Source organism: Triplophysa rosa, linkage group LG2, assembly GCF_024868665.1.
Source record: "Triplophysa rosa linkage group LG2, Trosa_1v2, whole genome shotgun sequence".
In the NCBI taxonomy this organism is placed as follows: Eukaryota; Metazoa; Chordata; class Actinopteri; order Cypriniformes; family Nemacheilidae; genus Triplophysa; species Triplophysa rosa.
In genome coordinates, this window is record NC_079891.1 from 15,239,448 (window position 1) to 15,252,766 (window position 13,319).

The following is a 13,319-nucleotide window of genomic DNA, read 5'->3' on the forward strand; positions in this document are numbered from 1 at the left end:
TTAATGTTTTGTGGCTCTTTTGAATGAATTTTGGGAGTGCTGGTCTCGGCCTGCCTTGGTCTTGGCCCCACAAAGTCTTGGTCTTGTCTTGGTCTCGACACCCTCTGGTCTCGGTCTTGTCTTGGTCTCGGTTTTGGTGGTCTCGACTACAACATTATTCTCGAGGAATTAAAGAATCAGATTTAATACCGAAAAAATAAAACGTTTATTTGCTTTATCATTTGCTTGATTTAAAATGTCTCCCTCTGACCTGATCCTTAGGTAAATACAACAGGAAATATGAGGTTATTATCTGAGGTTTCTTAATAAAACCTGGTCTTGGCAATGGACACTTTCCTAAACCCTCTATAAATCGACAATCAGTTATGCTGCAAAGGCAATACAATGCAATCCAAAGTACAATCAGACATTCCACTTAGAACAACTATACTATACATTTACATGTACACACTGTGACTTAATCATAACTATACTTATATTTAAAAAAATGTACAGTATCACATTTTTGTGTCTCAGTGCAAAAGATGTTTAGAAAGAAAGGAAAACTAAAAACGCAGTGCCCTTGATATAGCCACGGGAAAAAAAGTTCTTCCTTTGCATCCTCTAAACACAATAAAACATTTGGTCATTTCAGTGCCAGAAAACAATGAATAAATTACATGACACATTTTTCAATTTTACAGTCACTGTCATGTAGCAGCAGCGAAATCAGCATTGACTTTTAAAATAATGCACTAGTAACAGTGCATCGCTGCACTGACACGAACCATTCCAAGATACTAACAATGCAAACGATATTAACAATAATAGTAATCCAAATAACAATGACCAAAAACTTGTACGTTTAGGTGTATGTGTGTTTCAGTCGAAAGTTATTTACAGTGCATCAGTAAGTTCTCTGGCTTTGTTTTCCAAAAAAGTCAACTTCGCTAAACTCTGAACATCATCAGCTGGTGCATATGCTGTTAATGGTAATAATAGCTGGGTCCACCAATCCCATCTCTTCGTGCTCATTGACACAGAGCTGGTAGCCGCAGCCTCGCCGTCGTTTCAGCGGAGTGACTTTCACGTCGGGTTTGGCACGGGGAGGCAGAAGGAAGCCGACGCTTCCTGCGATCAGCATGTGCCAGATGCTGTGGATGTAGAAGTAGTTCTCCTCCGTCTCCACGAAGGCATACAGGGCCACCGCTGATGTGGCGATGGTGGTGCCAGGAAACAGGAAAAACACCCAGCGCTTCCAGGTTGGTGGGTAACAGCGGCGCCGACGGATGGTGCGCACAGTCTGAAGGACACAAAGCAGAAGGCACGTTTAGGCACGAGTAAGCAAAACAACACAGGCACAAGGAGAAAGAAGCATTGATAAATGGGAAGCACAGACCCGTAGAGACACGCTGATGATCGTGAGCCACTGTTGGGGCTTGGATCCAAATGCACACACTTATAATGTTGGACATACAATTTACAGACTTCATAGAAATTCAATTCTGCACCCTCTAGAGATCCTGATATTTATGAACACGATAAAGCTGTCCTAGCACACTCAGCACACACAAGCTTTACATCGCTCATGCTGGAATGAATCTCATTATACTGTTTTAAATCTATGTATTCAGATGTAGTCTAAGAGGGTATTTATGTGTAAAATACATAATATCTTTAAAGTGATAGTTCAACCAAAAATGAAAATTCTGTCATCATTTACTCACCCTCTTGTTATTTCAAACCAGTATGACTTTCTTTTGCAGAACACAAGAAAAGATATCTTGAAGAAGGTTGGTAAGCGAAAACAGTTGGTTCCCATTGATTTGCATTGGTTTTGTATTCAAATAATAGAAGTCAATGGGGACCAACATTTTTTGGTTACCTTTTGTGTTTTGCAGAAGAAAAAATGTCATACAAGAATGAGTAAATGATGGCAGAATTTTTGTTTTTGGGTGAACAACTTGTTTAATAGTTGAAAAAATGTCAGTTATGGTATTTACAGTAATAATGAATACATTTTCTTAATCTTTTTAATCAGACTATAGCCACATTCTTTATATCATTCTTTAACTGCCTCCTGACAGCGCACATATAATTGAATTCTCTCCTTTTCTCCATCTGTCATGACATTTCAATTGTAACGCGGCACTAGTCAACTAGACAACTGCTGTAGACTAGTTCTTTGCCCCAGGTTATAATTTTACTTGCATGCATTAGTGCAATATACAATGTGAATCTTAGCACATACTCAGAGCAGATTTTTTATATCCCATTACAGCACAGCACAGTATTGAAAGCATGGAGTTGAAATGTCTATTTATATTTCAGAGACACTTCAGAAGACATGATTCTACATTGTTGTCCTGTCCAACTGGAAAACGTTCAGCAGTCAATCAAAGAAACTTGTGGATTCTGATGACTCAGTCACATTTCTGCTGCATATAGAACACTGTGGGTCCTCAGAGACTATTCCAATCCTATATTCCCCCGGATTACTAATTGTGTTCCAGCTTTAGCGCAGCTTCCAGGGAAATTTCAGCACACACAGTAAATTTGTGAAACTTTATTATTGTCTGAAATTGTCGTACTAAACCCTCAAACCATAATAGTTTTTCATACAATTCAAGGAGTACATACTGAATCTTCCTTTTTTGACTTCAGCCAGCTGTTGTTTACACCCACGCCCATCCATTGATTGTGTCAATGTAAAGTTTTGGCCTCAAAGATATTGAAGGTGGAAATGGGGTTCAGATTTAACACAAGGCAGGCATCAAATGCAAGAAAAACTGGCCTAGATTAGTAAACAAGGTACGGGAAGTAATTATAACAAAAATAGTAAGACATTGCTATTGGTGGCAACATATCTCAATTCACCCTAAATAGAACATTTAATTTACTGTGGATTTATACAAAGTTAGGTTACCTAATTTAAGGCAACCTGACATTTATATCTTAAATAAACTTTTGTGACAAGGAAACGTTTTTTTCTGTCAACCTTTCCTCAATCCACTTATATAGACATTTGTGTGCAAACTCCTCTCCACAACACATTCCCTAAATGTGTTTTATACTCTCACATGTTCCTTTTGGCTTTCATTGAAGCCGACTCAAATATATAATTTACTTTCTAAGCCTATTATTTGGCGTGAAGGCTTGATGTCCAACACTCATCTTGTCCACATCCCCAAATAGTACAGACCGCTCCTGAAAATAAATCACTTATTTAACCTCCTCTGAGGGACACGCACTAATATATTTCACAGCATTCATCTGCAAAGCCAAATATGCCTTCTGATATTGATTAGATGATGCATGAATCAATGACGCCTGGACACTTGGCATGCAAGAACACAATAGGTCAGGCCTCACATCTAGTTAGCATGCTTTTGCAGCATTGTTTTGAGAGAAATGCTAAATTACAAGCGAGGAATTTATCACTGGGCCTAAACTTTCACCAAGTGTGCTGCTATTCAACACAATAGTTTTGTTTTTTTCAGCAGTTATTTATCATTTTGCCCTTTTGGTGCTGAATTGTGCATTTAATCTAGGTCATCACTATTTACAAGATTTGGAAATAATAAACTATAATAAATAGTAGTATTTTAGGTTTCTTTATTGCTTTTAAAGAATAAACAAAATATATGCACATCAAACAAACTGCACATACAGTGGTGGCCTTGTTATCGTAATAAGTTTGACTGTAATTAAAACAACTACAGGGTCTTTCACTATTCATCCAAATGGGCCATAGAAAAAATCTGGCTAAAGTCTTGTTGCTTATTAACTCAAAATACAAACATGCCGCCTAAACTGAGAATACAAAATCCTTATATGAACTAAAAAATGTAAATCCTTTTATGTGATCTCAAAATACAAGGATTTCACAAAAATATGTGTGAACTGACTTAATACATCTACTAAAATTCCACTGAGACTATTTGGTTAGTATTAAGTACATAATTGTCAAAAAATTAGTTCTGAGAAAAGGTCTAGCATTATTTGTTTATAGATGTATTGGTTTGAAATTTTGTTTCATGTAATGCCATCAAGTAATATTGTACCCTTTGAAGTGTTACCTAAGTGTCCATAAGTGTCCAAATACTTTTAGGGTCACTGTATTGTTTCTGTGGGCCTATATGCGCAATATATTTTATACTGTACTGCAGATGCTATTCCTGCAATATCTTAAGGGATCTATATAGAGGAGTTAAAGCTCATAACAATAAAATATGTGACTCTGGGTTCACTGGGTACAGAACAGGGCCAAGCAAGGTCACCACAGAGGAAACCACTGCTGTTTAAAGGCGTCATATGGTGCAAATACATGTTTTTCTGTGTCTTAGGTGTGTTATAAGTTTCCCATGCATGTATTAGACCCAGACCTGCCTGAAACGCCTCGTGGAACCACACCCCCACAAATCTACGTCAGTTTGTGGTATGATTTGACTAAGACCGCCCAAATATATGCGCAAGTAAGGTGGGCGTACCTGTCAGTACAGCTGCTTTGGAACCTGATGTTCCAAATATGGTAAGAGGCGTTACATTTCTGTCACACGCTTGCAGTATTCGACCAATCACTACGCACTGGTTAGCTGGCCAATCATAGCACACCTCTCTTTTCAGTGTGATGAGCTTTTTAAAAAATCTGCACGTTTCAGGGAGGCGGGGCAAAGAGGAGATACAAACATGCACGGTATGTGGAAAATACAGTGTTTTTGACACACTGCATTACATCTAGAATAAACGATAATATTCGTTTTAGCCGTGTCATATGACCCCTTTAAAAATGACTGCTGATCACCATGTGCCAAAGACCCCCAGGATGTTCCACAATGAAAAAAATATGGCAAGCGTACTCAGTGTTACATTTTCAGAAAACACTGCATACCAACACCAAGACCTCATCCCTAATGTGGAACATTTGGAAAGGCTGTGCCTGTGTGTTTGTACACTATTTCACGTTTAAGAAGTTTAAAGTACCTATTCAACACTAAACCAGATGCGTTCCTTTGTATTTATATTAGACTGGGTGCGATTTAAAATAATAATTTATATTTTTAAAGCCAGATTTAAAACAAAAATAATTGATACTGTGGGTAAAAATAGACTTAGACTTATGATCCACAGGAATCACCCTTGTTAGTGGTTTCATAAGAAGTAATCTATTGACAGAAATATTTTAAGTCATAATTTCGTTTTTATAAGGGTAACAAAGCAAAATCAATATCTTTTGAAGTAACCTCTGGAACCTGCTTGAGTTGGTTGTTTTCTTGGGAATCACTGCTCTGCCAGAAGCAATTGAACTGAATTGAATGTAATCAACCCTGCGTCCCAAATCGCGCACTTAGTATGCACTATTCTATGTCATTTTGTAGTATGAATAGTGTGAGTAGTGCGTTCACATTGAAAATCCTCAAAAAAGAAGTGCCTTTTAAGTACCCGGATAATGCACTTTTTCAACCGAAAATATGAAGCGTGGAACTGTGGACACTTCATGCACTCATAACGAGTGATAACGCTTCAATCTGATGATGACTAAAGTAATGCTGGGCAAAACAGATGAAAACTAAATTAATTGTACAAGGTACAAGTTGATTTTTATTCACACACATTGTGCCTTGCGATTGACGTCATTTGCGCTCGTCTGTAAAACCGATATACTTTCGGTTAGTATAAAACAATCTAGTATTCCATTTGGGACACTACCCTTCTAAAATCCATATACTATATGGTTGAGTGCATAGTGCATAGTTTAAGTGCATTGTGCATAGTATGTCATTTGGGACACAGCTCAAGTGTTCAAACTCAAATTGTGGTTGTTATTTGATAAGTGATGAAACTCAAACTTCATACATTCTCTGTAAATGTGAGAGACCAGACCCCAACCCCCTGAACATTTGTCTCTCTCTCTCACTCAACATTGCTTTGTCTCTCAATCGCTGTGGAGCTCTACACTTTTATTCATCTACTCTGCTCTGCATGACTGATCTAATTTCAGCTCATCTATGTACATTCGAAACGCAGAACTTAAAAATAACACAACACAAGGAAAATAGAAGTCCTGAAATGGTAAACGGCCCGTAAACATACTGAGGGGATGTGGCATGTTTCAAGTTAGATAAATTGTAGCTCTTTTCATCAGTGTAAAAAGGAATGTTAGAAACACACAGCGGGATGCTTTGTACTGAGCCTATGTGGGCCAGATTCTTGAGTATTGAAATGATGTCAGTTGGCAGGTTTTAATTACACAGAGCCATTGCCTGCCATGTAGATGATAGACATCTTTTTTTTACCAATTATTCAATGTCACATTTTGTGCACAAAAATCAGAGTAAAGTGTAGTTTTATTGGAATGGCTCTGATTCAATCGATTGAATCCGATTTGAGGTATAAGTTTACAATCAGGATTACTCCCGTTTCACAACGCACTCGTGAAGGCTGCTTTAAACTCGACGCGTCCGCAAGTTCGCGTGGCGGTGTGCACAGCTTTTTCGTAACTGCGCGCAGGGCAGCGCATCCTAAAACAAACGAGGGGGATACGAGCCGAGCAGGCACGTCTGTACATGAACAATGCAAACTCTTTATCCAATACGTTTTAAATAACATATGTGAAGTTTAATATGTGAGGTTTTGGGGGGACTGTTCTGTTTCTATTACCATAGTTTTAACAGAAACATCATATAACATCATGTAACTAATATTTCTGTAGTGAGAGTAAATTTGTGGTCACTGTGATTTATACTATAAATACAAAAGTAAAACCATGGTAAATTGCGTTGTTGAAGCATACTACTTCTTTTCCACGCTATACGTGCTGGTTAGTTGACTCGTATTAGTTAGTATTACTCTGAGTCGCCCTCTGTCGTTTCAAAGAATAGCACAACGGCATGCGCGTCAAATATAAACGCCTCGTCCGTTTGCGGAGGGGCGCGTGCAGTCAGCTGAGGCTCGCAGAGCGGAGCTAATCCCGCTTGAGCAGTGCGTAAGCAGCGCATATTTTTTTTCGGCGCACATGTTAACAGATGAGAGCATCCATACCGCACGCGTAAGTGCGTGCAGCAATCATTTCAGCGCCGAGTCTATTAGGTGCTGCTCCGCCTACGCACTGCTTAAGAGTGCGGTGTGAAACGGGAGTTACACTGTAGAAAATGATTCTATACCTTAGTAGATTTTAGTGAAATGAGTCAACTAATGTAAAAAAAATCTTTGGAACAAAGTCTACAATGTTTTGTTAACATTATAACAATTTTGTTTAAGTAATTTGTAATAAACAAATGATTGACTAAATCCAACTCAATTTGATCATGTTCCCATGCACTTAAATTAGTCAAATAGAGTTAACTTCATTATTTTGTTTTGGGGCTACATAAATGGTTTTTGTTGACAGAACTAACTGGGTGCAGCATCTGTAGTTCCCAGCATGCATTGCTTCTGAGTGCAATCTTATTAACTTATTCATTTTTAATTTACGTTAACCTAATAAAATTGAAATAAAAGTGATTGTCATTTACTTGATTCTAAGCATAGTTGTATTTAATTTATGCTTGTAATCTACACTGCGTTCCAAATTATTATGCAAATTGGATTTAAGTGTCGTAAACATTTAATTTTATATTGTTCAATTAAACTTATGGATGGTACTGTGTCTCAGTGCTCTTTGGATCACTGAAATCAATCTCAGACACCTGTGATAAGTAGTTTGCCAGGTGAGCCCAATTAAAGGAAAACTACTTAAGAAGGACGTTCCACATTATTAAGCAGGCCACAGGTTTCAAGCAATATGGGAAAGAAAAAGGATCTGTCTGCTGCCGAAAAGCGTCAAATAGTGCAATGTCTTGGACAAGGTATGAAAACATTAGATATTTCACGAAAACTTAAGCGAGATCATCGTACTGTGAAGAGATTTGTGGCTGATTCAGAGCACAGAAGGGTTCGTGCAGATAAAGGCAGAATGAGGAAGGTTTCTTCCAGACAAATTCATCGGATTAAGAGAGCAGCTGCAAAAATGCCATTGCAAAGCAGCAAACAGGTATTTGAAGCTGCTGGTGCCTCGGGAGTCCCGAAAACCTCAAGGTGTAGGATCCTCCAGATGCTTGCAGTTGTGCATAAACCTACTATTCGGCCACCCCTAACCAATGCTCACAAGCAGAAACGGTTGCAGTGGGCCCACACATACATGAAGACTAATTTTCAAACAGTCTTGTTTACTGATGAGTGCCGTGCAACCCTGGATGGTCCAGATGGATGGAGTAGTGGATGGTTGGTGGATGGCCACCATGTCCCAACAAGGCTGCGACGTCAGCAAGGAGGTGGCGGAGTCATGTTTTGGGCTGGAATCATGGGGAGACAGCTGGTGGGCCCCTTTAGGGTCCCTGAAGGTGTGAAAATGAACTCTGCAAGGTATGTAGAGTTTCTGACTGAGCACTTTCTTCCATGGTACAAAAAGAAGAACCATGCCTTCCGTAGCAAAATCATCTTCATGCATGACAATGCACCATCTCATGCTGCAAAGAATACCTCTGTGTCATTGGCTGCTATGGGCATAAAAGGAGAGAAACTCATGGTGTGGCCACCATCCTCCCCTGACCTCAACCCTATTGAGAACCTTTGGAGCATCCTCAAGCGAAAGATCTATGATGGTGGGAGGCAGTTAGCATCAAAACAGCAGCTCTGGGAGGCTATTCTGACATCCTGCAAAGAAATTCAATCAGAAACTATCCAAAAACTCACAAGTTCAATGGATGCAAGAATTGTGAAGGTGATATCAAAGAAGGGGTCCTATGTTAACATGTAACTTGCCCTGTTAGGATGTTTTTGATTGAAATAGCTTTTGATTTCAGTAAATATGACCTCCTAATGCTGCAAATTCAACAAATGACCATTTTCAGTTTTTTACAACCTATGAAATGTTTTCAAACTCTGTTGTGCATAATAATTTGGAACAGTGCATTTTGAGTTTTTCATTTTTTAAATAAATACTGTTGTCAGTGGGAGGTTTGTTCAATAAAATTCCAAATGTACCCTAACTGTTGATTACTTGAAAATTATACTGACTGTCATTTGCATCGACAAATTAGGAAAACCAGAGAAAGATATCATTTGCATAATAATTTGGAACCCAGTGTATTGCCCTAATTTAATTCAGTAGATATAATATTTTTACAGTGTATACAGTAAGTGCTTCTATGCCATTGTCATTTACTTATCAATTACCTCTGGTTTTTGGTCAGGGTTTGGCCTGGGCAGGCTTTTTTTTACAAAATTTTTGTTCCAGGGTCAACAAAGGTTGCCCCAGAACATCTCGCTTCTGGCAAAATCAGTTTGACCCTATAGTCTTATTATGTCTACAGTGTTTATACTGTATTTATAGTAAATGTTTACATGTACAGAGTTGGTTATAAACTCTATATTTCTGTAATTAACCTCCCCTCGGCCTCCAAATGACATGTCTTCTGACTATCCAATGGTCAGGCTTCCAAATTCCAACGATCCAATCAATTCCCAAAGAATAAAATAAAGTCTACATTTTTTTCCTAATACAGAAGTCGTTTCACTCAGATAAATTCAACTTACACCACCACAACTTCCGTTTCATGCCAGCTTTAACATAGAAAAGATCATTTCAGCGTTATACTGGTATTTCACACCAGAGTCATTTAGTACTTTAGTATATTTTAAATTTAAATTAAATTAAAAGTCTTAATTTCGCGTTAGTGTCACAAGAGCGGTTGCACGTGAGTGTCCTCTGGTTCAGAGACATGATAGCATATAGAGCTGATCATACGCGCAAATCTGCTGAGAAAACAAAACATATCCGGTGTTCTGCCAATTTATGCTACCTTGTTAAATTTTGCTACCTCCATACAAAAAAGGACTAACCTCTCCCCCAACCCAATCACAACACCAGGGTAGAAAAATTCTATGGGTAGCATAAATTGACAGAACACCGGCCTCGTTTCAAGTCTACACAGAATGTTGTATGTTAAGGCTCTATGTAAGAGATCGGACATCGCACCCTTGATGAGTAAAGGAGAAGACAAATGGCATGGTGTCACTCACCAACATAAATAACAAGCTTCAAATGACACATCACTGATCTTCCTATTCTTTTCGATAGACTTTTACACCACTGTGGCTATTACGTTGTCAAATGCAGTTTTGCCAGGCTGACTGTGTGCTGTAAATGAAACGCTATTGGTTATTTTAAAAGGGGATGGGGTCACTCGATATGTCTCACGCTCTCTGCATTTTTCATTTGAAATTACGTCAACACATCATATAACGCTGCGCGTTCAAGGCATTGCAGTGGGGCTTTAAGTGATGAAAAAATACACTGCATTTTTTCTGTCTGTATATGAAGAGGTGCCAGTGGCAATAAGAGTTTGGTGCATGAAGAATACAGCACACAAAGGACAACACAACATCTACACTATTTGTCATAACTGTTAGTGTTAAAACATGGATGAAGATTTTGAACTACTGTTGTACTGCACTGTTAAAATCAAGTTCAAATCGTTGGGGTTTAATTACATTTACATTTAAGTTCATGAAAATACAGTGAGGGAAATAAGTATTTGATCCCCTGCTGATTTTGTAAGTTTGCCTACTTACAAACAAATGAAGGGTCTATAATTTTTATGGTGGGTTTATTTTAACTGATAGACACAGAATATTAAAAAAAATCAGGGGAAAAAAATGTTATATAAAGGTTATAAATTGATTTGCATTTCAGTCAGTGAAATAAGTATTTGATCCCCAAGCAAAACATAACTTTGTACTTTGTGGAGAAACCCTTGTTGGCAAGCACAGAGGTCAGACATTTCTGATAGTTGGTCACCAGGTTTGCACATGTGTCCGGATACATTTAGTCCACTCCTCTGTCAATCTTTAAGGTTTCTTGGCTGTCGCTCAGCAAATTGGAGTTTTAGCCTCCTTCACAGAGGTTCTATAGGACTAGGGTCTAGAGACTGGCTAGGACATTTAATGTGCTTCTCCTTAAGCCACTATTTGGTTGTCTTGGCAATATGTTTTGCGTCTTTGTCATGTTAAAGGCTCATCCATGACCCATCTTCAGTGACCTAGTTAAGGGGAGGAGGTTCTCGTCCAAGATTTTACGGTACATGGGCCCGTCCCTCAGCCCCTCAATGCGGTGAAGTCATCCTGTATACCTGTAGCAGAGAAAAAGCCCTAAAGCAGAATGTTTCCAACACTGTGCTTCTCTGTAGACATGATGTTCTTGGGCTCATAGTCAGCATTTCTCTCCCTCCAAACACAGGAGTCCATTTTGGTCTCACAGCAGTGCCAGCACTTTCGCCAAAGCCTTTTCTGAATCATTTTGATGTTCATTGTCAAACTTAAGACGAGCCAGGCGGGCCTTCTTGGGCAGGAGGACCTTGCGGGTGCTTCAGGATTTCAGTCTACTGTGGCATAGCGTGTTACCAATGTGTTACCAATGTTTTGCTTGCTAACTGTGTTCCCAACTGTCTTGAAATCATTAACAGGCTTCTTCCGTGTAGTTCTGGGCTGATCTTTAACATTTCTCATGATCATCTTTACCCCATTGGGGAAATATTGCAGGGAGCTCCAGAACAAGGGCATTTGATAGTTATTTTGTATATCTTCTATTTCCAAATAATCACACCAACAGTTGTCTCCTTCTCACCAAGCTTCTGTCTGTAGCCTATTCAAGGTTTGTGCAGGTCTCCAATCTTGTCGCTGACATCCTTTAAAACCTATTTGGTCTGGACCATGGTGTTGGAGAGGTTGAACTGGAAGATACAGATTCTGTTGGCAGGCATCTTTTATATACATAACAAGCTGATTTAGGAGTACTTTCTTAAAGTGACAGGACTAATCTGTGGTCCATATAGGCACATAACCAATCTGTGGAGCCAGAATTCTTGCTAGTTGGTAGGGGATCAAATACTTATTTCACTGACTGAAATGCAAATCAATTTATAACCTTTATATAACATTTTTTCCCCCTGATTTTTTTTAATATTCTGTGTCTATCAGTTAAAATAAACCCACCATAAAAATTATAGACCCTTCATTTGTTTGTAAGTAGGCAAACTTACAAAATCAGCAGGGGATCAAATACTTATTTCCCTCACTGTATGTGTTTTGCTTGCTAGACATGCTGACAGATGGTTTTATTAAAGTCATAGTTTGTAATGTTAAACACCCAAAATTAAGAGAACATTTAATTGAATCAGCATTTTAGATATATTGTGGCCATTCCAGTCCCGTGTTAAATAAAATCAAACCTCAGCAGTGACATAAAGTCATCCAACAGCAATTTGAAAGACTGACAGCATAATGAGACATGAAAAAATTCAGGTTATCACATAAAATAAGTTCGAACTTTTCCTAAATACGTGTAGAAATATTACTGTTGTAATATGGAGGTTTGAAAAAATACAGAGCATCTTTTTTTTGTTATTTTTACTTGTTTCTCCCATTTTCATTTTCATATTAATTTGCAACACACAACTTTGTTATTTAGTCTTTCATTTATTACATCCCACTATTACAATTACACAGCCTGGTTGTTATGAATGTAACATCAGCTCGATTAAGCTATAAATTGACTTGACACGGTAACGACTGCTAATATGTCAAAGCTGTTTGAGGCGAAATTACATGGTTTAGGTTAAACATTATCTTAATAATTGAGCAAACAACAAAGTGTTAGAATGATTATGCTCTTCTCCCACTCTTTTCCCCCCACAATTTGTTGTGGAGGCTCGACTGCTTTATTTATCTTTTTGAAGTAAAGAATCAAAGTTCTTTAATTTTGTCTCCCCCAGTAGAAGTTCACAGTTGACTCCTCTCTGCCAATGTAACCCCCACAAGGGAGGACACGGTTGTTTCGTTTAACGTTCACTTGCCAGAGGCTCTGGCAAAGACTTTTGCTTGTCCAACACCCATTATATTTTATCTTCTCACTTCAGGAAAAGCAATGTGGTCGCTAGAGATATTAGCATAAAGTAAAAGCTGTCTGGTAATGGAACAGTACGGGCATTTCCACTACTGACAGAATGAGAAATGTTTAATGCCACGCCACACTGTGCTAATGTGCAGATAAATGCTGCCTTGCATGCGTGCTCAGAATGAAAGGTTGTGCGCTGTGCCAGCTACTCGAAATGCCTTTATAAATTATCGATATTGAAGAGGTGCTACAGTATACAGTATGTTGTCACTCAGTAGTCCTGTGGTGAGTACTGTACGTATGTTGTCATTTAGAAAACTAATGTCGGCATTGAACTGGCGAATACAGACTTCCAGACTGAATACTGTCATGGTTCTGCCCCATCTTGTCTTGCTTTTCTTGACCT

The 13,319-nt window shown here is 38.5% G+C and overlaps 1 protein-coding gene across 1 annotated transcript in view; it reads right to left on the reverse strand.

The window, feature by feature from the left end:
• The window catches only part of tmem8b (transmembrane protein 8B), a 196,050-nt gene continuing 182,731 nt past the window's right edge, over positions 1-13,319 (reverse strand). Inside the window, exon 13 of the mRNA XM_057353725.1 lies at positions 1-1,282. Coding sequence (XP_057209708.1) covers positions 947-1,282 — 336 coding nt within the window. The 3' untranslated portion in view covers positions 1-946. The remainder of the gene's footprint in view (positions 1,283-13,319) is intronic.